We start from the raw sequence: 27,162 nt of genomic DNA, 5'->3' as shown, positions 1-27,162 counted from the left end.
GAAAGCATAGTTGCTTTCATTCCTAAAGATGTTATGTGGTTGGAAAAAAAATAAAAACAGAAAAAACAGACTAAATTGACTAAATTCATTTACTTGAATATATTTTTAAAGGCATAGTAGTTATCAGTGAGGAAGAAGAAAGCCCATGTGTGGGAAAACTACCAATCCAACCAAGAAAGGCAAAGAAAGTAACACGTAGGCAAGGTGGATGTAAGTTAATAAAAAGGTAAGGCTGGCCAGTGCTCAGATAAAAGAAAACCCAAGAGAAAAGGAAATTCAAATCCTAACGGCTAAGTTGCAAAGGTGGACAACTGCTTGAATTTACTGACAAGCTGACCATGAATTCCAGGAAAAGTTGAGATTTTTCTTGTTATCTGGGTCAGTCTCCCGCATGGCATATTCCATTATGTCTTAAGATTGTTAAGAACCACAGACTCTCATAGGCCATCCAGCCCAACTGAATACTGATTTGCTGTGTTACTTTTACAATTTAATTTGATGGCTAATAGTCTCTCACAAGCATCTTTTTTTGATTAAAATGCAACCTTAAAAGTTTTGCTGGTACATGATTTTAACCCTGTAGGCACATGCTATTCATTCTGAAAGTGTAAACATGCAGAAAAACAAGATCCAATATGCCCATGCTCAGCACCCAATTTAACATAAAATAAGCAATACTGTAAGCAGTGTGTACTCTGCTCTTTGGGGTGTCCCATATATCCTGGATATGTGCTGTTCCTAGTACTCTCTGGATATCTTACCTAGTCTGTCAGTATTGTCCTTCACATTGCTGGAAGGCAGGGACTGGGTGATGTTCTTGCAATTAATTCTAGATAGAGATGCATACAGATAGATGATGAATGAAGCCTCAAGTGGTGGTGAGCTACCAGTGTTCTCCAAGGATTAAATGCGAAACTTCAGAAACTGGAACAGCCATCCTTGTTGTTAACAGACCTCCAGGGGCCTCAGGGCAGGGGATAAGAGATATTCATCTCTACCCAATTTTATCATCTTTCAGCCGGGTCTTGCACTGCTGCCAGGATGGCAGTCTTCTAAGTCCTAGTCTAATAAGTTCTGTTAATGCACTACCATTGGACCAACCACAACTTTACTGTTTTGTAAATCAGAGTAAACAAGTTGGTCCCTGGCTGGGACTATCTACCCTAGATAAGCAAAATTATTACTCATGCCCAGCTTACTGGCCCTTTTCCCTATCTTCCTGGAGCCTCCAGTAGGGCCATATGCAAATGAAGTGTCAGTCTCACAGTTTAGTAAAATTTTCCACTTCATTTGTGCCTCTTTTGTAGCAGTGACCTTGAGTGCTTATCTTCCCACCACCAGACCATAAGTCCCCAGAAGTACTCTCTGGCACACTCTCCAAAGAGGATCAGTTTCCTAGGAGATGAGGGTCAGGGAAAGCCTGGTAAAGAAAAGGCTCGAACTGGGTTTTGCCTTGGGAGGGGTATTCTAAGCAGGTCCTGGAGGACCTTGGACAGCCAGGAGCCTGTATCCCTAGCATATCCACGACCCTTCCATTAGCCCTGAGTATCACTGCCAGCAGTAACTGAGTGCCACGGGAGTGGGATGCCTTCTAGGAGAGGAATTAAAATACAGACAGCAGGGCTTTTATAGGGGGATACGCAACCTCCTCTCCATTACAGCAGTAGAGATCCTTTGAAAGTTTTTAAATGGGAGAGTAACAGGATTAGATCTTAGAAAAATGACTCCTAAATACAAATATGCATTACCAGCTCCCTAAGGGACATGTCTACTGAAAAGTCATGCAAGTTCCCAAGCTCTTTGTATCAATGTTTGTATGGGACACCCAATAAACTGCCCATAAAGGGTACAATTTGATCAGTTTTGACACACGTATACACATTAAACTATCACCATAATCAAAATTAGGAACATTTCTATCACCCCAAAATCTTCCTTGTGCTTCTTCGTAATCCCCACTCCCTACTCCCACCCCGTATCACCACCACCACTGGTCTTCCTGTCACTGTAGACCCTAACATGCCTCCCCCCAAACTGGGCCAGTCAGATTCTTTCTCCAGGGAATCTGCATCTGGAAAGGACACAGTGGCAGGAGGCAGCTGAAGCTGAGTCTTCCAATGACAGCTGCCTGGAGGGGCAGTCCACACGTTCCTGGTACAGACATCCGAGGGTTCTTTCTGCAGCCTGGTGGTTCTTTCAGTTCTATGAGCTGCGTAATATCCTTCCAACATATCCTTTAGTGCTTAACTGTGTCAGTTTGTTGCTTGCAACGAGAAAACTCACATATGATGCACTTCCTCCTACAGTCACCACTTCAGGAAATGACACCACCAAATTCTAGTCTCTCATGACTAACCTGGAATAATTCCTTAAAACTTCAGTCTTCATCACGTCTCCTCTCACTCATTGCTAAATCTGGCCTGTCTGCTCCCTGCTCAGTATTCTGTCTCTATAACGTTCTTACTTTTTTTCCTCATCATTATTTCTCTAGTACCTAGTACAGTGCTTGGCAGAGTACTCAATAAATTCTTGCTGAATGACTGAATGAACAGTGACATCATCCATCACCCCCAGAAACAAAAGCAAAGGTGGATGAGTGAGTGCTTGCATATGTGTGCATGTTTATCAGGGTGGCAGGACTTCAAAGTTAGTTTTTAATGTTTTCACAGAAGCACATGATAGGACTTGAATCCAAGACTTCTAAAGTATTTTTTTTTTTTTTTTTTTTTTGTGGTATGCGGGCCTTCCTCTGTTGTGGCCTCTCCCACTGCGGAGCACAGGCTCCGGACGCGCAGGCGCAGCGGCCACGGCTCACGGGCCCAGCTGCTCCGCGGCATGTGGGATCCTCCCATACCTGGGCGCGAACCCGGTTCCCCTGCATCGGCAGGCGGACGCGCAACCACTGCGCCACCAGGGAAGCCCGAATCCAAGACTTCTGACTCCAACTTCCATACCATTTCCATTATACTTTGTACCTATACCATGTATCCTTTCCCTTCACTTGGAGTTCCCTTTCTTCTTCCATCCTGCTCAGATCCTTATTTACACCAAGTACCAAACTGTAGGCACTAGATACAGCTCTAAAATATAAACCCTTTCCAAGAATATTTGCTTATTAACCAAAGGGCGGGAGCGGGGTCAGGTAATAAAGCATCTAGATTGAGGAGAGGAGCCTGTGGCCCCTGGCATCATCAAAGAGTTCTAGCCAGGAGGTAGGGTGAGCTGGGGGTCAGGGATGTGACTAAAGCTTTCTGAACCTGGGGTAGAGTCAATAACCTTGCCTAAGTGGAGAATAGTTTGCTGGGCTGGAACAACTTCCTGTGTCAAACAAAAAATCCATACATCACCAGAATAATACTTTATTTAACAATCTGAAAATCTGTTCTTTTGGTTTTAAGTCTTGCAAAATGAGTGGTAAATCAAAGATCTGTTCACTATTCTCTGAGTATGTGTGGTTATATGCCTGTGGGTGGACAAATGTCTATGTCTACAGATGCTTTTGCTTTTTATAGTCATTTTAGCCCCACTTCATTAGTATATAAAGTCTTATTATTCTAACAATGCTAAAACCTGAGTTAAACATTCCGAGTCTAACAGTCTCTTCTCCCAAGACTGCCTCCCTCCCTCCCCTAAGTCTGCTCCTCAGCCTCCATTAATGCTAGGTCTTTAGAGACTGCCAGCATTCATAGTTTGAGAAACCAGAAATGAATGCTGGATCTTAAGTCTCTCTGACTTACATCCTCTAGCTGAGGGGCTTTTCTGGGGAGGTGTGTGTGGGGAGGTCTTGGCAATTCCTCTTCAGAGTTGTGCATTTTGAATGGTAGACACCTAGAAAGGAAACATGATTGCATTAGATGCTGACCTGCCCTCCCACTAACCAATTAATAAGGTGGGGGGGGGGTGAAAACTCCATTTTCTTGTCCTAAATTATATTTCATGTAATGCACTGGCCTGTATGGAGGTGGGGGCAATGTGAAACTGGCTGTTAGGATTATTGTAAAGACTTGTTGCAGATACTGTTCATTATGTCATTCACCATCTCTTTATGAGGATTCGCAGAAGAGATTTCTTTTTCATCTAAGTAGCAGGAGTTGTTCTCCTAAGGAATGGGCATCATAAATTGTGTGAACTGATCAGGTTTTTCCTCTTCTTCTTGGATGTTAGTCTGGAACCAATTTGTGGTCCATCGTTAGTAAGTCTATTTTATAGAATGCACATTTCTACTTGCCTAGTTCATGGCTCCATTTTATGTCACTCTCACTAATACACTTCTGAGTTACTTTACTACATTTCACGTGGGTGCCTGTATGTATTTACTTTATGTATGCCTTTTGTAGCTCTCAACTCCTTTTTGAAGTAAGTTCAGGTATAACTAAATAAATTCTTAGGAGATAGGGCTATGGGAAGAGGTCGGGAGGTTCAAAGCCAGTTGGGAAATGGGCACAAAGGAACCACAAAGTGCGGTCACTCTTGGTTCTTCTGGCTCCCACCTGCTTGACTTTTCCCTAAGGATACTGTTCACTGCTGGATTCCCCTCACAGCCCACAACGAGGATGCCAGCCTGTAGCCAAGCATCTGTCCATCCGCAATCCCAGTCTCACCACCCCTCCTGTTCTCTGCATATCTGGACTCCTTACCTCTTCTTGAGGCTCGGGTGCTATGACGCTGCTCTCTTCTGGAACCGCAGAGACATGAAGCTGAAGACCTTGGTTCTACAAAAAGAAGAGTTCTGCCAGTGAGACGTGTCTCAACCTCCCAGCCTCTCAGCTTAGAAGGGTCTTTTGTGCCTTACACTTCATAAGGGTCATAGATAATACTAAGGGCAATCATACAATGTTTCACTACAGCCTGAAAGCAACAGGGAAGGCTTTACTGCCATCCTCCCTCCTATCAGTAAACCAAGAGTTGAAGGGTGAAATGACTTGCTGGGACAGGAAGCCAGGTCTTCAGATTCCAGAGTTGTTTCCATGATTTGTGTGACATGGCATCTATACGTATAGCTAGGTGAGACTCTGTAAGTGTATAAATATAGGTCTTAAAACCACTACCTATCACTTTTAGGCTAATCCTCCTCAAGAATGCATGGCAGTTCTCACACTTAGATGATCCTAACCCACAGCAGTTAGGAGAGGCAAGTGGTAGGATGGTTTCCTTGGGAAAAGGTCTAGGTTCTGAGATGGGAGCCCAAGGTGTGGAAAAAGCCGTGTCTAGTAACTCCTAAGCCAGGGGAAGACCTTGGCACTCTAAGGTTTAGAATGAACTTTTAAAAAATGAAATTTATTTAACACACTATAAAATTCACCCTTTTAAAAGTAGAACCAATTTCTAACAGTATGACAGCCACTTGAAATTCTGTGATTTCTCCTTTCAGCAAAATTTCCTTCTTCGTACTCCCTCTGCTGATTCTAGGCCACGAACTACCTCAAAGGTAATACTATTAATACCTCCAAGAAAGTTATCAAAATCTTCATTTTCTCTCAGGTGAGTCAAATGCTGAGCAAGAACAGATTTTCTCACAGTTATCTTTTTATTTACCCGTTTTTATATGTGGTATGTCCATAATTCTGCTTGAGAGAAAACATGATTTATGATGCATCTGTGAGGGAGATGAACAAATCTTATAGGACACAAGCTTCAGAGGATTGATGATACTGATAAACTAGGATCTAAGATGCTCTATTGCTTAATTCCATAGGAAAAATATGTCTCCTTAGCCAATGACCAAAGCAACCCCACAGGAGAGGCTGGGAGTAAATCTCAAATATAAGGAGGTAACCTCAGGGGAAGGAAGTTGTGTCCTGTACCTCATTTCCAAGGAGGACAGTGTTACTAGCCTGTTCCTCCAAATAGTCAGACAGCATCCTGGTCCCCATAATCCCTTCAGTAAAATTACTCCAAGAATGCAAACTTGTTTTATTATTCACCTGAGCCAAACAGGTCATTCTATTGTTGTCTCTATACTAAAATCATATAACATATTACAAAGTCAAATTTAAATTAATTTTGGATTTTCCATACAGTTGAGTTGCTCTTTTCAGTGCAGAAGTGGCTATACTCTTCATCTACGCAAAATCCCACATTTATCTTGGGCTTATTCACTATCCACATGCCCTGCATATCTCTCACTCAGTGTAGCTACCTCAGACCGGAAACCAGCCAAGGGAAAGTTTTATATTATGCTCTGTTAGGACCTTCAGTAGAATCAAGACTGAGGGCATAACACTGTTGATGACTCAGATTTTAGTATCTCAGGGGAGTCAACTGAGATAAGTCTATTGTCCTCTTGTCTTCTACCTTCCTTGCCTTGCCAGGCATCACACCCTTGTTCCCTCTGTCCATGTGAGTTCCTCTCAGACAGCAGGAGGCTCCCAAGATAGCCTGGTCAACCTTCAGGTAGGCATATTCAGTAGTAGGGTGGTATGATCTGAGGGGTACCAGACATCTCACACTCCCAGATATCCACATGGCTCATGCCCTGGCCTCCTTCATTGCCCAGATGTCACCTTCTCTGACCACTCTGTTTAAAGCTGCAATTCAGCCCCCACTCCCTATGCCTCGCGCCCTGCTTAATTTTTCTCCCTAACTCATATCACCACTAAACTGTAATTTTACTTACTTATTCTGTTTCTTGTCTATCTCCCCCTCCACTAGAATGTCAGCAGCTGGAAGGCAGAGAATTTTGTGTTTTGTTCACTGTAATACCCCATTTCCTAGAAAAGTGCCTGGCACATAGTAGGGGTTTAATGAGTGATTGTGGAATGAATGAATGAATCTGAGTGCCATCTAGTCAGATGTTGCCCCATAATCCTCTCTACAATGCACCTGACAGGGAACCATATAGCCTTAGCTTTTAACATCAAGGAAGGGGAACTAGTTTTCAAGGTGGCCCTGCCCATTTTGGTTTTTGGATGCCCCTTGTGCCCCCTTTCCTCTGTATTAAAAAAAAATGTTTTCCCATACCACTTCTTAGAGCTAATTGCTGAAAGTTCCTCTTACATTGATCCAAAATGTACTTAAAATAACAAAAACACTTTACACACAGGGCCTTTTTCTGTCCTCAGGAGTCTTATAGAACAAGTCAGATCTCTCCTCTATATGACAGACTTCCATGTAATTTGAATAGAATATGACTTGATTTCCAGATCCTTCACGGAACTGGTTGCTCTCCAGAGGGTCTGTGTCTCTATTTTAACAGAACCCTTTTCTCATCCATATTTTCACCTTTCAAAAGACCATCCCTTTTGCTTTACCTTCCCTTTGTGAGTTCCTTCTTCTAGGCCTCTCTCATCAAAGAAGATATACCTTGGAAATTTGCTGATGCCATTTTGCTTGGGGTCTATTCACCATAATCACAAGTATGACAAAGTGAAGTGAGACCTTCCTCCCTCTCCCACATTAAAAAAGGAAAGATCAGGATCCAGTTGTAGGCTCTTTACGTTGGGAACTCCCAGAACTTGGAGCAAAAGAAAGAAATTAGTAAGAATCTGCTTATATTAGAGATAAGCCCTTTGCCAAAGTCAATTACCCTGGGAGTACAGGTCGCTAAATCAGTTGCTTTGAAGATGTGCAATCCCCAGAACCAAAAAAGGTGTCCAAGAGTATCCTTGAAACTGTAATACAATGACATCAAGTCTTAGCTACTGTGGGGCAACCTGACCATAGTAAAAATAATCTACATGGAGGTTATAAAAGGGAATAAAGACTCAGCCAGATCCATTCTCACCTGACAGATCATCAAGGTTGGGGCAGTACAAAGTTCTTCTGGGTTCAGATTATCGGTGTTTTCCTTTTCTCCGACCTCAGGAGTTCTTGCTGGCTTCTCTGGTGGCTGTGGATCAGGAGAGGCCTCTAAGGAGGCCCTAGGACTTGGAGTCTCAGCCCCCAAGGAGGCCCTAGGGCTGGTGGGTGAACTCGGTTCAGAGGCTGTAGGGCTGTAGGGAATGTTCCCTAAGGAGGACCTGGGGCTGGGAGCGGCTCTGGGTGGAGGAGGCCTATCAGGCGGTGCTGAGGCCCTCTGCAAAGAGGCTCCCTTTGGCTGTTCAGATCCTTCGCTTGAGGTGCGGGTTCGGAGGACTACTTCTGGGAAAGATGAGGCCTGCTCTGAAGGGATCAGAGCTCTGCCTGGTGATGGAGCTGGGGAGCAAGGGAGAATTTCCTCCTGGGACTCTCCACCCTCAACGGTGGGTGAGGACTGGGCCTGGGAGGGGCCATTGAAAGCTAGCAGAGGCTCTTCCTCCTCAGAGGAGCTTGCTTCAGCCTCCTCCTCTATCTCCTTGTCTTTTAAGGGCTCTTTTTTAATATCCGAGTCATCTTCTCCCTGGGCTGGATCAGATGCCAGCTCTTCCTCACTTGCTGAGGTGGAGTCCTTCTCACTCTTCAAGGAAAGTGCAGAGGGACTGGTAGGTGAGGTAAGAGGGCTGGAGACTGTAGATGTTCGAACTGGGGGAGAGATGACTAGAGAGCGTCTGTTGCTGCTAAAAAAGGAAGGGCATTTAGATCCAGAAGAGCTAAAAACTGGAAGTAACCTAAATCGCCAAATAAATAATGATATATTCACATAATAATAAAACAGAATAAAGCAATTTAAAATGGTATTAGAAAGTTTGTATAATTTGCAGTAATGCTTATATTATAAAGTGAATTGGAAAAAGGCTATAAAATTTTATCCATATCACGATCTTGATTATCTAAAAATATATAAAGAAAAAGAAACTGGAAAAAAAACTCAGCAATATATTAACAAAGTATTTTGGGGAAAAGATTCACGAGTGATATACAGTTGATCCTCATGGATTCTGTATTTGCAAATGCACCTACCCTCTGAAATTTATTTATAACCTCAAAATCAACACTCATGGTTCTTTTGCGGTCATTCATGGACATGTGCCAGCTGTGAAGAATGAATGCCTGACCAGTACTTTCCCAGCTGAGGTCTAACAAGGCAAGCCTCTGCCTTCCTGTTTTAGCTCTCTTACTGTAAATATGTCCTGTTTGCCAAGTTTTTCGTTGTGCTTTTTGTTGGTGATTTTGCTGTTTAAAATGGCCTCCAAGTATAGTGCTAAAGTGCTGTTTGAGAGCAGAAAGTCTGTGATGTGCCTTACAGAGAAAATACGTGTTAGATAAGCTTCATTCAGGCATAGTGCTGGTGGCTGTGAGTTCAATAGGAATGAATCAACAATATGTATTAAATGAGGTGTATTTAAACAAAAACACACACAAGAAAGGTTACGACGTATTGATCGATTGATGAACATGTTAGGACCAGGGGCTCACAGGAAACTAACCCTGTGTTTCCCCTAGGAGCAATGGTTCAGTATTCACTAATTCAGTGCTCATGGTGACTTAGAACAAAACTACCACGAACAATGAAAACTGACTATAACATTTATCGAGTATGCTGGATACTGTGCTGAGTGCTTCTACAGCAACATCAGCTTGACTCCTACTCACCTCCTTAAGGGCCTCCCATGTACCATCCACTAACAGATTAAGCAACTCACAAATATTTACTTGACATGTACCAACTATGTGCTGTGTCCTGGGTTCAAGAATGGGAGATGGTTATAGGAAGAGAAAGAGGAAAACTTAGTTCCAGCCCTGTGGGAGTTTCTGACCTAAGATAAGCTAAGTGACATAAGGTTCTTTCTAGCACTTAGCATTCTATGGGTCAGCAGGTTTAGAAGGCCCAGGACATAGCAAGAAAAGACCAGATTTCCCTAAAAGGTTCTGGGACATCTTGGTGTAAATGATGGTAAGTTTCAGATGAATAGACACGTAGAGAGAACTCTGGTTTTCAATGCTGGGAAGAGAAGAAAAAGAGTTTTTGGAGTAAAAGGGAAGTCTATATTGGCCTGTTAGTGATTCTTTTTAACAGTCTGTAACTAACTGCTAAATGAGGAATAGAAACAACAAACTGGGACCCATTCTTCCTGCAAATCTCAAGCTCAGTTTCACCACCTCCTCAAAGCCTTCCCTGACCATCTATCTGCACACTGCAATTACTTAACTCTTTGAATTCCTACTGGTTTCCTCAGGCCCTTAGTATGTGCAATCTTATATTGTTCCTTGTTTCCTTAGGCACATTTTGTGTCCTTCCAACCTTTTTTAAAAAATAAATTTATTTACTTATTTTTGGCTGCATTGGGTCTTTGTTGGTGAGCACGGGCTTTCTCTAGTTGCGGCAAGTGGGGGCCACTCTTCATTGCAGTGCATGGGCTTCTCAATGCAGTGGCTTCTCTTGCTGCAGAACAAGGGCTCTAGGTGCACGGGCTTCAGTAGTTGCAGCACGTGGGCTTCAGTAGTTGTGGCTCGCAGGCTTAGTTGCTCCATGGTACGTGGAAAGTTCCTGGACCTGGGATTGAACCCGTGTCCCCTGCATTGGCAGGCGGATTCTTAACCACTGCGCCACCAGGGAAGTCCCCCTTCCAACTTTTGTAAATCACTTCAGGAGAAAGACAAGTCACCTATGTCCTTAGATGCCTAAGTCTCAGCATAAAACCTTCTGTGTAGAAGGAACTTAATAAAACTTCTTAAACAAAGGCATCAGAATAAGAAAATGATCACATTCTGAGGGACCAGTGAATTGCTTACATTTACCAGCGTAAAGAATGCATGAAGGCAACAGACACACCACATACACACACACAGAAAAGCAAGCCGTAACAGGTTAAGAAAAGATATTTGCGGGACTTCCCTGGTCGTCCAGTGGGTAGGACTCCACGCTCCCAGTACAGGGGACCCGGGTTCGATCCCTGGTTGGGGAATTAGATCCCACATGCATGCCACAACTAAGAAGTCCACATGCTGCAACTAAGAGCCCGCATGCCGCAACGAAGATCCTACATGCCGCAACTAAGACCCAGAGCAGCTGAAATAAATAAATATTTTTTTTAAAAAGAAAGAAAAGATATTTGCAGTACATATCATTAAAGGATTAATATCCAGAATATACAAAAAACCCCATCTCATGTAAATCATTTTTTTAAAAACGGTAAACAATCCAAATGAAAAATGTGAAGAAAGGATAAACATGAAAGTCACACAAAAGGAACCTTAAAAGGCCAATAACACGAAAAGATGTTCAAGCTAACCAGCCATTTTGGAGACGTAACTAAAACTGCAAAAATTCCATTTCATACCCGTTACCGTAGAAAAATTAAGAAGTCTGACAATGTCGCATGTAGCAAGAATATGGAGCAATGAGGGCTTTTATTCACTTCCGGTGAGTTGTAAATTGGAACAATCACTCTGGAGAGCAATCTGGGAATGGTAATATCTAGTAAGGCTGAAGAAACCCAAATGCACAGACCCTATGACTCAGCAATTCGACACCCAGTATACATCCTAAAGAAACTCTTGATAATATTCACAAGGAGAAATGTGAAACGCGTTCACTGCACCATTATTTGTAATAGCATAAAACTATAAGACAACCCAAATGTCCACTAGCAGTTCAGAGAAATAAACTGTGAACTAGCCATACAACAGCATCCATAACAATTACGAAAAGGAAAGATCAGAGCTGGCAACATGTAGCAACAAGGATAAGTTATCTCACAAACAATACTAAGAGAACAAAAGTAGCTGCAAAAGAATACATACAGTATAATTCTATTTAAATAAATTTTTAAACCATGCAAAATAATATTTTCTATGTGTGCATATATATGTATATAATAAAAGTAAAAAGACATGCATGGTAATAATAAATACTAAATTTAAGATAGTGGTTACACTTGGTGGGGGACAGGAAGAGAAAGTGAGTGGGGAAGGGACACTGGGAGATTTAATTATATATATATATAATAGTTGATTTCTTTTCTTTCTTTTTTTTTGGCTGTACCACACGGCATACAGGATCTTAGTTCCCCGACCAGGGATCGAACCTGTGCCCCCTGCATTGGGAGTGCAGAGTCTTAACCACTGGACTGCCAGGGAAGTCCCAACAGTTGATTTCTTAAATTTGGTGGTGGGTATATGACTCTTTGTTGTATTATTCTTTATACGTTTAGTTACCACTAAAATATTTCGTAAAAATACTTTATATCGGGGTGTAGCACCAACAAAAAACAATATTATGTACATGAACAGAAAGGAAAGGTCAGGATTTGGGATTGGAGGTGAGAGTGTTGAATGTGTTCACACACAGGACAAACCAAGCAGAAATGAGTGTCAGAAGTGGCTCACCTTGAGAGTCCCTTCACCACAAAGACTTTATCAGAATGTTGCTTCTCCAGTTTGCTCATCACCTCGTACAGATTGTGGTTCAGCTGGAGTAAGCAAGAGAGAAGGAGATGCTAGCCACGTGGGAACCTGAGACTGGTATATCCCTTCTCTCCCCAAAATAAAACCTTCCTACCCTTAATGATAAAATTCCTTATCCCTTTTGCACTAGTGTCCAGGGTCCTGTCCCACCACCCCTTCTTCCTTTACTATGTCTAAAGTTCTGCCTCTTCCATCAGACTGGCAGCTCTCTCAAGGCTGGGTCCTTGGTATTTGATGCTGATTTGAGGTTCTAGCATCTCTCAGGTGATCCAGGGAATGAAAACTCATTGTAATATTAACTAGGCAAATCATAATTTAGCCAAAGAAACTGTGGAGAGGAACGTGTGTGGATGTGGATGTGAATATAATTAATATTTTAACAGCAAAGAGTCTTGGAATCGCAGGACTAGAAGTGACCCCGTGAGGTCATGTTCTGTGGCTGCCCGTCATTGAATAGGATTGGCCCTATTCAGGACGAACTACCTGAGAAACTGACCTGTGCCTAAACACTACCCTCTCTGCTCCCCAGCAACAGAAGATAGAGATTAAACTTGGTTCCCCATTTCAGGTGTTCCTTCCGTAAGTCTAATCTCTTTTATGCATCTGAAGCCCATTTGGATGCCATTATTCAGTTGTTAACGGAGATGGAGAGGGCCCTCTGACATTATATAAACATGTGCTTTTTTTTTTTTTTTTCATTTTCTTCAGTGTATTAAAAACAAACAAAAATTCAGTACACTAGAAATAGGGAAGAATTTCTGTTAACTTATGAAGGGTATTTACAAATATCCTAAAGCAAACATCATACCTAGAAATGAAACACTGAAAAATTTCCCCTGAAACTGGAAATAAGACAAGAACGTCCACTATCACCCCTTCATTCTGCGTTTTTTTAATTTATATTTGTGTTTTTTTCCCATATAATTATTGATCATTTAGGTTTCTAGCTCTTACCTCACTCTGTAAGTTTGTCAGCAATTTGGTTTCCCTTTGCTAAAATCTCCTATGAAGATTTATCAATTTCTCCTTATAGGACCTTTCAGCTTTTTATACTATGTATTTTTTAACATCTTTATTGAGATATAATTCACATTTAAAATATACAATCCATCCTTTTTAAGTTAAAGATGTGCTTTAATACAGTTCAACACAGTCCATCAAGTGCTATTATTTCATCATGAGAAAGAAGTAAAAATTTGTGATGCCAATATGGATATCTAATGAGGTTATGTAAATTAGAGCGACCTTCATATTTATTAGAAAAACCCTCCTAGATGTCTAAATTGGCCGGATGTTTCTCACCTTGCTCATTTCCCTGAAGAAGACGTCTCTCAAGTTGGAAATGTTTTGGAAGATGGTCACATAACAGCCAATACGACTATCAAGAGGCAAAACAACAAACACGTAAAGGTAAGTGATGGTAAAGGAAGTCTTTGAAGTACAAGGTAGGAGCGTAAGCCAAAGCCACCGCCGGCTCTGCACAGAAAAGCACCCCACAGCCTAGGCTCAGGATGTTCTGGGATCTGGATTCGTCAGAGCCAGGCCAGGGGTACACTTGACTCTCAGGAGTGGGAAGGCCAGAGGAGACATGACCAGCCTAGGCTGACACCAAAGTATAACAGATCTCTGTGAAAGAAGTTATCTGATTCAGGCTCATTAGGTTCTGAAGTAGATATGAAAGTGCTTTGAAGAATTTTTAAAGTGCCATATAAATATAAGGCCATACAAGTATAACTATTATAGTAAGTATTCTTTCTCAGTATACAATACTTGGACTTCTATGAAGCTGTATGTACATTTAATGGAATTCTACCGTAAATGAATTGGGGAAGTTTACATTTAAAGAAACTATTAAATTTCAATTCTGTTTAAATTAGGAATCACATAATTAATGTTTTAGAATACATGTAGTCATTAAAAAGGCTCCCTCATTCATAGACTAATATAAAGTGACAATATAAAATACTCTGACTACAATTGCATTAAAGCATATCTTTTTTTTTTTTTTTTTTTTTTGGCTGTGTTGGGTCTTTGTTGCTGTGCGCGGGCTTTCTCTAGTTGCAGCGAGCAGGAGCTACTCTTCATTGAGGTACGCGGACTTCTCATTGCGGTGGTTTCTCTTGTTGTGGAGCACAGGCTGTAGGACGCATGGGCTTCAGTAGTTGTGGCACACGGGCCTCAGTAGTTGTGGCTCGCAGGCTCAGTAGTTGTGGCACACGGGCTTAGTTGCTCCACGGCATGTGGGATCTTCCCGGACCAGGGCTTGAACCCGTGTACCCTGTATTGGCAGGCAATCGGATTCTTAACCACTGCGCCACCAGGAAGTCCCTTAAAGCATATCTTGTACAATGAAAAGGAAATAGGACACAAACAGAGCTTCTGTTCAGATTCTTCCAATGTGGAAAATTTACATCTAAAACATTTTTACGTACTGTGAAGCAAAGACATCTTCATTAATGGAAATACTCATCCCATGGTGTATCTTCTACAAGAATCCGGATGTTCACTAACCAAGCTTGTTTAAAACAATACACGCTCGAGCAGAAAACCAGATACTCCTAGTATGCATGATGACGGCACTTTACTTGCCAAGATCTCTCCTATCCAAGAAGCATCTTGTCTTTAAACCCAGAAAAGCTGGTAGGGCAAGGATGGTAATCTCTGTATTGCAGACGAAGAAACCAGGGTCGAGAGAGAAAGGTGGCTTTCCTAATATCACACAGCAAGTTACGAGCAGGGCTGAGGCTACATTCCACTCTTGGACCAGGGCTCTTTTCATGAGGACATGTTTGGGCTGCCAGGTGGCCTGGGACTCCACTGGCCCAAGGGTCCAGCCCTTTCCTGAATCTCAATCATTACCTATTGTAAAGAACAGGCAGCTCCTCTAGTAGTTCCTGGTTCAGATCTTCAAATACAACCTGGGCTTTGTTGAACTCTTCCTCTGCCTAGGTGGTAAAAGAGACAGGACAATTCCCCTCATTCCTGAACCCAAAGCTAGAGTCTGCTTCCTTTATTCTCTGCATGTTTTCAGGGACGGGGCTTACTTGGAACCATGCCTCCCTTCCCCAGACCTATGTCCTCCCCAGCCTCAAGTCTCTGACCATCCTTAGAGCATCAGTGTCAGAGGAGACAGGATTTCCTTCAGGACACTGGAGGCTGAATTTATCGTTTCCTAAACCCTGCATGGCCCAGCCACTTGCCACCATTATGGGGAAAGGGAGGGCAGGGAGGTTTTACCAAGCTCTTCTTTACCTTGGCAGTCTTGGCCTCATCTTTCTTCTTGGCATTCTGTACCGCCTCCAGGTGGTGTCGGGCACTGTCATAGTCCACGAGTTTCCGGCCCCGTTTGGCAATTCTTTCCTAACCCAGAGTCAAGAGAGAGGGCCTTGATACTCACTTTTCGGTGGCCAGTATGTGGGTAACAGAGTATCAAACAGAGAAGCAAGATTCCTGTCCTAGTATCAAATTTTACTCTCTAACAGGGTTTTGTGCCAAAGGGATCGCCCTCATTATCTGGAAAGAATGGGAATTCTCAGGGGGAGAGAGAGTAGAGGGCAATTCTCCAGAGCACCTGGAAGCCTGCACTGAATTTTAATATATCCTGTGAACCCACTAGAAACTGGTTCAGCATCCGGAAGAAATGGCCTTGAGAATCCTACTAAATTCAAAGTCAGGAGTTTTGGGTTTTACTCCCAATGCTGCCATATATTAGCCTTGTCACCTAGGGCAAGGCACACCTCTTCTGGAGCCTCAGTAGCCTCATCTGCCCTATAGTGTTATTTTAAAGATCAAATGCTGAATATAAAGGGCTTTGAAAAGCCTAAAGCATAATACAAATAGTAAATTATTATGAGCACTGAGAGAACATTTACTCAATCTCATCCCAACTACAAATTATACCAGGGAGAGGCAAACAATGTTAATGGCTTTGTCTTGTTCTCTCAACCACAGAATTTGAAAGGATCTTGGTGATTATCTGATCCAACTTCCTATTCAATACACAAAGCTTCTCTACAATATCAAAGATAAGAAGTTCGACTTCTTCTTGAACAGAGAATAGAGAACTCACTATCTCACAGTATATTTCATTTCTTTTTTGGAAAGCTTTAGCTATGAGAAATTTAAGCGAGGCTTCCTTTAATTTCTTCCTATATATATATATACATATTTTTTTTTTTTGCGTTACGCGGGCCTCTCACTGTTGTGGCCTCTCCCGTTGCGGAGCACAGGCTCCGGACGCGCAGGCTCAGCGGCCATGGCTTACAGGCCTAGCCGCTCCACGGCATGTGGGATCTTCCTAGACCGGGGCACGAACCCACGTCCCCTGCATCGGCAGGTGGACTCTCAACCACTGCGCCACCAGGGAAGCCCAATTTCTTCCTATATTAATCCAAAACCAGCACAGTGCCCAACAGAGTAGACATTTAATAAATATGAGTCGAATGAATTAATGAATTCTAATTCTACTTTATGGAACAGTTTAGAACAGGCTGAATTCCTCTTTTATCTAATAGACTTTCAAGTATTTGAAGATAATTATTATAACTCCTCCAAGTTTCCTCTTCTCTACAATAAACGTCTATAGTCCCACCAACTGTTTCTCACAACAAAATGGGATGCCCTGACCTGGATCTAATTCAAAGCCAGCCCAGATCTAGTTCACTGAAATCTAAGTCTAAATGTAACCTTCACACTACCTCTAACCCTCCTCCCTAACCTCTTGTCTAACCCTCAACTTTCAATCTTTTTCCTAACCTATCCAACTTCATTCCTAACCATGGGGTCTAACTCTGCTTATACTTTTAACCCAACATGTTTTCTAACTTATATGGGCCACCCATAACCCATCCTTGATTCTGTACATTGATTACCTTAATCTCGCTGAATTGGGCTACATAGTTTTCCATGGTCCTCAAAGCCTGGTCAGATAGTTTCTCTTCATAGTCTTCCCAAAGGAGATCATTATTCTGTGGGAAAGAGGCAGCAGGGAGTGGTGAGGGCTCCACTTCTCAACAGCAACTGCATTCCAGGGAAATACCCAAATTCTTCCTGCAACAAACTTCCTTTTTGGAGCACTGATATTTTTAGAATATCATTTTGGATTCTGGGGAAGAGTCAGATGAAGAAACAGCCCTTCCCCAAGGAACTGCCGTATAAGAGACTGGACATGCACTCAAGGGATTAAGAACAGGAACCAATGGTCGAGAGTCTTGGACTCTAGAGCTTGAAGGATAGGGAAGTTTGGGAGCAAATAACTGCATGAAATTGGTTTTCAAAAACAACCAATTGGTTTTGTGTAGGTAAAACTTCCTAAGGTTTTAAAGAGAGGAAGAGGGTAAAAAACAGAGGAATCCACAGATTATGGAAAACTTGTTTTTAACTTCGTATAATATTTGCCTGTTACAGCTTTTTCCTACCACCTGTGACCACAGCTATAAAAATGAACAGTGTGAACTGGCTCCTTTGTTTTCCTATTTGCTTGGACAGAGAAGCTGAGGTGAGGTTGAGATGAGGGTAGAGCGAGTGTTGAAGAGCTATAAAGCCCAGAATACTCTTACCGCTACGATGGCCTTCAGCTCCTCATGACCATCCCACTTGCTGCTGTAGATCTCCTGCAGGGTTTCTGACACTCTCTTTGAACTTTCATGCATCACTGAAAAGGAGAGAACTCAGTCTGACCATAAAGCAGTTTGGTATAATCATATGGGTGACAGAAAAATCAGTGGCTCCAATCCAAAAGGACAAACTCAGAAGGTTTGGGTTATCAGTCAGAGAAGCTGGATGGGGCTGGGATAGGAAAAGTTACTCTTCCTCGGCCCACAAAGATCCAGGAGTCAGGCACAGGCAAGTGATGAAAAGCCTGAGTACGGTTGGTTTTTTTTTCCATCCCCCACACCTCTTAGTAGCTGCATAAATGCCCTCTGGATCCCCCTGTGCTCCGATACCCACCTTTGACTGCACTGAGGAAGTTCTTCAGGTCCTTGTATAGCTTGTGGCCTTCCACCTGAAAGGGAGAAATGCCTTTGATGACTAAAGAGATATATTTGGAAAGATGCTCCAGAAGTCAAAGTTGAAAAGTAGGTTAAAAGCAGAAATCAATCCTGGAATTTCTTCAAACATTTGCAATTGTTATATATTAGCCTCTACTCTCTTTACCAAGAAGTTATTGGTTGTCTCTTTTGGGGCAAATTTTAAGTTGGGAAATTGCTCCCATTGCACTGGCATGTCTTCTTTCCTCTGTTTGTTCTCCCTTCCAGTGAACTAGAACCTATAGTTCCTCTGCTGGAATTTAAGAGTCCTATGTGACACTATATACGTGATCCTCTGACTTACACCTTCCTCTCTGGGTAGAAAAACTGCTACCATTTTCTACAGACACCAGGCCCTCTTCTTCTCTGCACCCTCACACAGGCCATTCCTCTTCTCCTGTGCACTTCATTTTTTTTTTTTTCCTGAATTATATGTTTTAATCAATAATACTCTTTACCAGGCCTAATTATAGGCAGGTCTTAGGAAAATTTAGGTTCATCATCATGAAACTAAATTGTGTCATCTCTAGGAAGATTTTGACCAATGTATAGGGTTTTTTTAAAAATTAACAAACCCGTGTCCCCTGCATCGGCAAGCGGACTCTCAACCACTGCGCCACCAGGGAAGCCCTGCACTTCATTTCTAAATAGCTCTATTAGAACTTCTGCCCACTGGTCTTAGGTTGGCCTTCTGTATTTGGAGCAGGCTAATTTCTCTTGCACACAGGTTTGAAGATGTCTTTCACATGGCTTGCACCGAGTCCTCTTTTTCAGAGGCTTCCTCATTTGTTCTTCATGGTGTTGTCTAAAGCCCATTCCCATTCTGGTCTCTTTCCTCTATGTGAACTCTAGTTTCCAGTTGGGTGAGAAGCAATTTTGAGGCCAGGCTGTTGACATTTTGGAGCTTGACTTCAGAAGCGTGAGACTGGACTGAAAAGTGCAGCCCACATCAAGGGTATCGTACAGGGCCAAGCCTACAGACCAGGACAGTGATCCTCACACCAGTTCAGATGATTTGAGCTAAGATCCATTTTGCAGTACATGATAAAAATACTTGTGAACTTGTTCACTTGTTTTATTTGCTTACGTTCATTATAGGTAGGCTATTGAGCATACCAAAAGTATAAAAAATTTATGAGAGAAAAGCTGAAAATTCTATCTAATAACTTACATTTTTAATTTTTTAATCTGTGCAATTCTTTGAGGGAAAAATCATTATTATTTAATTTTAGCAGCAGAAAACCCAGGTCTACTTGGTCAAGTAAACAAAGGAAACTGGACTAATTATTTTATCCATCTTCTTGCCTCCAGAGGTCACCTCTGAGCCAGTCCAAACTCTTGACCATACCTCAGGTTAAAAGTCCTTTTCAAGAGGCTGAATGCCAGGGCTCAAGGGACATGAAGACACAGTCTCAAGGGAATCTAAGGCGCTGTCAAAGAGGTAGGAGAAGAACTGGGATCAATGGTGTGTTATAGCAAATGAGGATCAAGACAGCATCCTTGGTTTTCCCTGGTGGCACAGTGGTTGAGAGTCCGCCTGCCGATGCAGGGGACATGGGTTCGTGCCCGGGTCCGGGAGGATCCCACATGCCGCGAAGCGGCTGGGCCCGTGAGCCATGGCCGCTGAGCCTGTGCATCCGGAGCCTGTGCTCCACAACGGGAGAGGCCACAACAGTGAGAGGCCCGCGTACCGCAAAAAAATAAATAAATAAAAGACAGCAGCCTCTGATGACTGAAGAAGGATCAGATACTACAGAGAGGTTAGAATGCATGAAGAATCAGTAAATCACTGAACTTCGTAATTGGAGGTCACTGGTGACCTTGAGAAAGTGCTTTCAACAGCATGATAGAGACAGATTCAGTCAGTTAACAAAATTCAGAAACACTTAGCATTCACCAGGAAAGATGTCTCACTTCCTCTTTGCTTTTCATTTACAGAAAAAAAAGTTTAAACAGTCTAAGATGTTAAATGTACATAATAGCTTTTAAACATGGATATGGTAGGTAGGTATAACTTTGAGAGTTTTGAAAATGTGATAACCATGGTTTGAAAGAGTTTTGGGGATTATAAAAGTTAACAAGGATTTTAATTTCTTTCTTGAAAGAAAACAACATGGACCCAACTTTTTACTTCACCATGAAGATTTGATCTCCAAAATACATGTTTGAATAACAAAAGCTGTTAAACGATCTTGCATAATTTCTACAAATGAAATTCTTAATTTTTTTATCCCACTAGATATTATATGGCCTGAAAACTCAGATCAGTGATCAAGGCTACCACGTATGGTGGTACAGGTTGTATGTACACTGTTCAAAGCTAAGGGTACTATTTATACCATAGTCCGTGTTTTAGAATCAAGTCTTTTGGTCAAAGTTCTTCTTTTCTGCTCCTGCTGTTTCCTTTGAGAGGAGAGAAACAGAGATAGAGACAGAGACAGAGAGAGAGGTGGTGGTAGTAGAGGGTGGGGTGGTGGGATAGCACCTGTGTCATTTTATTCCTTTGACCTGAAATGTCTCCAGGCTGAATAATCCCAGCATCTTTCTTCTCTCCTGACAGATGTGACTCTCACAGTCTTAGCTTTCCACTGGTTTGGGCGTCAAAAACTTGTTTCTACTACCAACTAGCAAGTGATTCCACTTCTCTGGCTTTAAATTTCCTCATCTGTAAATACCAAGTAAGACTAGCTCTAAATGTTATGATTTTATCACTTCTGCTAAGTCCTTGCAAAATTCTTGGCAGTACCATAAGGAGTCTGAGTTAGTCCTTCCCATCCCTTATATTGATACAAAGTCCCAGCCCTCAGTTAATGAATCACTCACTCTGGAAGTGCGTCCTAAGCACTCAGGTAGCAGAGCTATGTCCTAAGAGACTGAGGTTCTGAGGATGGAGAAGAAGTGCCTGTCCTGGGGTTCCCAACTTGCTAGAGAAAAATGGACTCAGAATCCCGAACACTCAGCAAAATAAGAGCATGACCAACCCTGAGCAACTGCTGACAGTTCTTGATCTAATCGAGGTCCAGAAGCGAAAGATGAAGCTCGATTGTTAGATGTGATTTTATTTTATTTTATTTTATTTTTATTTATTTATTTATTTTTTTTTTTGCAGTACGCGGGCCTCTCACTGCTGTGGCCTCTCCCGCTGCGGAGCACAGGCTCCATGGCCCAGCGGCCATGGCTCACGGGCCCAGCCGCTCCGCAGCATGTGGGATCCTCCCGGACCGGGGCACGAACCCGCGTCCCCTGCATTGGCAGGCGGACTCTCAACCACTGCGCCACCAGGGAAGCCCTAGATGTGATTTTAAAGGCAATGAACTGGAAGCAGCTGTCACTACCAGAAATAAGAGATTAAAATGTTGCTTGACGAAAATAATTCTTTCCCATTGGCTTGGCCAAAAAGTTTGCTTGGGTTTTTCCATAAGACGTTATGGAAAAATCAACCCAATATATGTTTTGAGGAAAGGGAAAGAGGGAAGGAAGATCCCACATGCCGCGGAGCAACTAAGTCTGTGCGCCACAACTACTGAGCCTGTGCTCGAGAGCCCGTGAGCCACAACTACTGAACCCATATGCCACAACTACTGAAGCCCACGCACCTAGAGCCCGTGTTCCACAATAAGAGAAGCCACCACAGTGAGAAGCCCGCGCACCGCAACAAAGAGTAGCCCCCACTCGCCACAACTAGAGAAAACCCATGCGCAGAAAGGAAGACCCAACGCAGCCAAAAATAAATAAATTAAACAAAAAAAGTTTACCAACAAACTGGTTGCAAGAGAAAGGTAGGGCACATGACCAACTGGTCCAACTTCTGGAATACTTCACTTTCAATTTCCTTGTCCTTTTTCCTCCTGTTCAACTTAGACACCTAGGTCCAGCTTCAGACCTGACTTTTTTCACTGTCTTTCTCCTTAAACTGTGAGAGCCTTGAGAACAGGCATGTTGTCTTATTCAAGTTGAAGTCCCGGCATCTAGCACAGTGCCTGGCATACAGCAGGTACTTATGAAATGTTTGTTAAATAAACTTCCCAAGCATGTTCAAACACCAGTTACTATGTGTATCATTCTCTCAGGAGAAAAGTTTTTCCTTATTCCTAGACTAACTCCATTTCATTTCTCAAATTATTTCCCTGCTCAAGTGGTGTTTAGTTGGTAGGCTCACATAGGAAATTCTGAGGGGGTTGTCCCATCTGATCCTCTTATTCTTCTTCTTGTTTTTTTTTTTTAATTTTTATTTTTGGCTGCATTGGGTCTTTGCTGCTGTGCGCGGGCTTTTCTCTAGTTGCAGCGAGCGCGGGCTTCTCATTGCGGTGGCTTCTCTTGTTGAGGAGCATGGGCTCTAGTAGTTGCGGCACACGGGCTCAGTTGTTGCGGCCTGTGGGCTCTAGAGCGCAGGCTCAGTAGCTGTGGCACACAGGCTTAGTTGCTCCACGGCATGTGGGATCTTCCCGGACCAGGGCTCTAACCCATGTCCCCTGCATTGGCAGAGGGCTCTAACCCATGTCCCCTGCATTGGCAGGCGGATTCTTAACCACTGCGCCACCAGGGAAGCCCCCTCTTATTCTTCTTGATGGCCCTTCCTTCATCGCCTACCCTTTCTACCCACACATCTGCCACTGTAGGCACTGTAGGTCTATCCTATAAGTTAGAGAAAGGACTGAGGGACAGAATGGGCCAAGAGTCAGAAACCTTTCAAAGCGGGTGTCAACTTACTGATTCCTATCCTGGAGTTGGAAGTAGAACAGTAACTGGAGTTGTGAAGAGGCCCAGGGAGGCCTCCTTGTGAGGCAGAGGGGAAAAAGCACAGGGTTTAAGTGAGAATCCTAGCTCTGCAACTCTTATGGTATTATTACCTTGATTATATTACTTCTCTCTCAATCAGATCCTATTTCCCTTTGATGGAGTTAGACTAGATCAGTGGTTGCCAAATGCTGTTCTCAGACTAGCTGCTACATAATAAACATAGAAAGCTTAAGGTAAAACACAGATTCTCTAGTTAATGATCACCTATGGTTAATACCACACAAAAAAGGAGACGACCAGACATTATGTGCCTCCAGATGGAAGAATATAACACCTATAATAACAAGTATTCTTGCCTCCAAAACAAACAAAAACAAAAATCTGAATCTCATCAAGCCTCTAAATCTAACTATTAATTTACAGAAAATACGAGACAGAGTAACATGTTAAACAATACCATGGAGATTCAATCAGCAAAATTTAGAGACTGCAGGAAACTGCAGGAAAACCACCAAATATCATCAACAAATAAACTGCAAAAAGGAGGGATTAGAAACCTACAGATTAAGAGATTTATTAAACATGGCAACAAATTGCTGATTTAAACAATTGTTAAAAAAATGACACAGAGGAGTGTGAACAGTGAATATTTTATGATATTAAAAAATTATTGCTAATTTTTATTTTTATTTTTTTTGCGGTACGCGGGCCTCTCACGGCTGTGGCCTCTCCCGTTGTGGCGCACAGGCTCCGGACGTGCAGGCCCAGTGGCCATGGCTCATGGGCCTAGCCGCTCCGCGGCATGTGGGATCTTCCCGGACCCGGGCACAAACCCGTGTCCCCTGCACAGACATTATGTGCCTCCAGATGGAAGAATATAACACCTATAATAACAAGTATTCTTGCCTCCAAAACAAACAAAAACAAAAATCTGAATCTCATCAAGCCTCTAAATCTAACTATTAATTTACAGAAAATACGAGACAGAGTAACATGTTAAACAATACCATGGAGATTCAATCAGCAAAATTTAGAGACTGCAGGAAACTGCAGGAAAACCACCAAATATCATCAACAAATAAACTGCAAAAAGGAGGGATTAGAAACCTACAGATTAAGAGATTTATTAAACATGGCAACAAATTGCTGATTTAAACAATTGTTAAAAAAATGACACAGAGGAGTGTGAACAGTGAATATTTTATGATATTAAAAAATTATTGCTAATTTTTATTTTTATTTTTTTTGCGGTACGCGGGCCTCTCACGGCTGTGGCCTCTCCCGTTGTGGCGCACAGGCTCCGGACGTGCAGGCCCAGTGGCCATGGCTCATGGGCCTAGCCGCTCCGCGGCATGTGGGATCTTCCCGGACCCGGGCACAAACCCGTGTCCCCTGCATCGGCAGGCGGACTCTCAACCACTGCACCACCAGGGAAGCCCCATGCTAATTTTTAAGATATTACTAAAATTTATGTTTTAGCTGGATATTTAATCTGAGATATCTGAAAAGATATTTGTATTAAATTAAGTGAAAAAGTTACAAAACCACAAGAATGGAAGTTTCACTTGTAAACCTATTTATTTGTTGTGGATATATTTAGAGATCATACACATACATAGCAAAGTAATTGTAAGCATAAAAAAACAACAGTAGTTGTAGCATGGGAGGTGTGAAATCATTATTTTTTAATTCATTTTTTTCTTGATATACTTTGTTTTTTTTTTTGGCCATGCGGCTTGTGGGATTTTAGTTCCCCAACCTGGGACTGAACCCAGGCCCTGGGCTGTGAGAGCACAGTGTCCTAACCACTAGACCACCAGGGAATTCCCTCTTGATATACCTTCTGATTTGTTGTAATGATTAAATGTTTTATAGAAAAATATTTTTAGGTGTGATAATGATTTTGTGGTTATATTTTAAGTTCTTATCTTTAGAGACTGATAATGAAATTTTTATAGATAAAATGATATCTAGATCTGCTTCATAATGATCAAGGATGGGGAAAGTGGGTAGAGACAAGATGAAACAAGATTCCCAAGAGATGAAACAAGATTCCCAAGAGTTGATAAATTATTGAAGTTGGGTAATAGGTACCTGTGGATTCATTATACAGGTTTTTCTATCTTAGTACATATTTGAAATCTTCCATTAAAACAAGTTTAAAATATAGACTCCCAAGCCCTACTGCCAGAGATGTTGCATTATTTCTCAAATGATCCTGATACAGTCAACTACTGAATTAGATTATAGCTAATATCCTTTTAATATAATTTTTGAAAAATAAATTTATTTATTTTTTGGCTGCATTGGGTCTTCATTGCTGCGCATGGGCTTTCTCTAGTCGCGGCGAGCAGGGGCTACTCTTGTTGCATGCGCGGGCTTCTCAATGCAGTGTCTTATTGCAAAACATGGGCCCTAGGTGCGCAGGCTTCAGCAGTTGCAGCATGCGGGCTGAGTAGCTGTGGCACACGGGCTCAGTAGTTGTGGCTCGTGGGCTCTAGAAAGCAGCCTCGGTAGTTATGGCACACGGGCTTAGTTGCTCCGTGGCATGTGGGATCTTCCCGGATCAGGGCTCGAACCCATGTCCCCTGCATTGGCAGGCAGATTCTTAACCACTGCACCACCAGGGAAGTCCCTAATATAATTTTAAAGAATTATTTTCCATATAATTCTTACATTATACCATAAAGAATTTGACTGGTCTTTGGCCCTGGTTTCTGAGAAGTAACTTCTAAATCCTTGGGATTTTGTTATTCATGGTGGGCCTCTCAGATCATACCTGTGTCTATGCTAAACAAATGACTCAGGATGGTGGCTGGTCAGCTGGGAAAGGTGAACCAAGTGATTAGAGGGTTGGGGCTTTCATACAGGTGATATCAGTATGACCTCCAGAAAGGAGAGGAGGGAAGTTAGAGATTAAGTTCAATCACAAGGCCTATGATTCACTATGTAATGAAATCACAATAAAAACTCTAGACACCTGAAGTTTAGGTGAGCTTCCCTGGTTGGTAATCCTACATCAATGTGCTGGGAAGGTGACGTGTCTTGAGAACACAGAAGCTTCATGTTTGGGATCCTCACAGACCTCCCCTTGCATGTCTCTTCATTTGGCTGGTCCTGATTTGTACCCTTTATAATAAAACTTTAATTGTAAGTAGAGCACTTTCCTGAGTTCTGTGAGCCATTCTAGTGAATTACGGAAGGTGAGTGGTTGGTAAGAACCCCCAGATTTGTAGCCAGTTTGTCAAAAGTGCAGGTGGCCTGGGAACTTTGGAGCTTTACAGATGGTGTCTGAAGTGAGGTAGTCTAGTGGCGGACTATGCCCTCAACCTGTGAAATTTGAACTAACTCTGGGTATTTAGTGTCAGAATTGCATTGCAACTGGATATTCATTTAAGTTAATAACTAACTCCCTTCTATTATAAGGAGGGGATCCAATCTCCAGGACTCATGTCAGAATTAAACGAGATAAATGTGATGCCTGGCACATAGAGATGGAAAGTCAATATCCCATAGGTTAAACCTCTGTAATCCACTTCTTTTCCCCCCTTTTTAAAAAATGAGCCACAAGTTTATTCTATAATTTTTCTGTAACAGGTAATCAATTCTGCAGAAAAATGCAAACATCACCTTTATTGTTAATATTTACATTTGGTTCTGTTAACAAACTTGGCAAAAAAAAAAAAAAAACCTGTATGAATTTTTATACAAATTTTAAAAATTTCAAGAATATGATCTTCATCACTTCTGAAAGCTATTTATTTTAAGTCAAAAGCCAGTAAATATACAGGTTGAAAGGGAAGAGAAAAACATTGACAACAAATTATTTGAATTTCCCTCTTCCCAAATATCTAAAACATCACATATACCACTGTTTTCAGCATAGCTTGTGAAATCTAAAAATTTTGACTTCACTAGTCTGAAATAAGTTCAGTAGAGATTGTAGTGGTGAACTACAGATTGTTTTCTTCTTGTGTAGTAAGAAGTTCAGTTCTCTTCTTATCAAACTCCACATTTGGTTCCAGATTTTTTTTTGATTCCTTGTAATATTTTCACTCTCCAGTGGATTTTACCAGAAGGTAAACTACCTGTATTCTTGATGTCACATTCACTGGGTTCCTAGGAGGAC

At 42.1% G+C, this 27,162-nt stretch overlaps 1 protein-coding gene across 1 annotated transcript in view; it reads right to left on the bottom strand.

Moving 5' to 3' along the window:
• Window positions 1-3,352: 3,352 nt before the first annotated feature.
• The window catches only part of BIN2 (bridging integrator 2), a 33,646-nt gene continuing 9,836 nt past the window's right edge, over window positions 3,353-27,162 (bottom strand). Inside the window, exons 3-12 of the mRNA XM_028490333.2 lie at window positions 18,214-18,268; window positions 17,823-17,917; window positions 17,136-17,231; window positions 15,517-15,624; window positions 15,124-15,209; window positions 13,567-13,642; window positions 12,187-12,269; window positions 7,724-8,474; window positions 4,638-4,712; window positions 3,353-3,828 (exon numbers count right to left, since the gene is read on the bottom strand). Coding sequence (XP_028346134.1) covers window positions 3,799-3,828; window positions 4,638-4,712; window positions 7,724-8,474; window positions 12,187-12,269; window positions 13,567-13,642; window positions 15,124-15,209; window positions 15,517-15,624; window positions 17,136-17,231; window positions 17,823-17,917; window positions 18,214-18,268 — 1,455 coding nt within the window. The 3' untranslated portion in view covers window positions 3,353-3,798. The remainder of the gene's footprint in view (window positions 3,829-4,637; window positions 4,713-7,723; window positions 8,475-12,186; window positions 12,270-13,566; window positions 13,643-15,123; window positions 15,210-15,516; window positions 15,625-17,135; window positions 17,232-17,822; window positions 17,918-18,213; window positions 18,269-27,162) is intronic.

Source organism: Physeter macrocephalus, chromosome 6 (genome assembly GCF_002837175.3).
Source record: "Physeter macrocephalus isolate SW-GA chromosome 6, ASM283717v5, whole genome shotgun sequence".
Lineage (NCBI taxonomy): Eukaryota > Metazoa > Chordata > Mammalia > Artiodactyla > Physeteridae > Physeter > Physeter macrocephalus.
The sequence above is the reverse complement of the archived record's forward strand: the minus strand, read 5'-3'. Positions and strand labels throughout refer to the sequence as shown.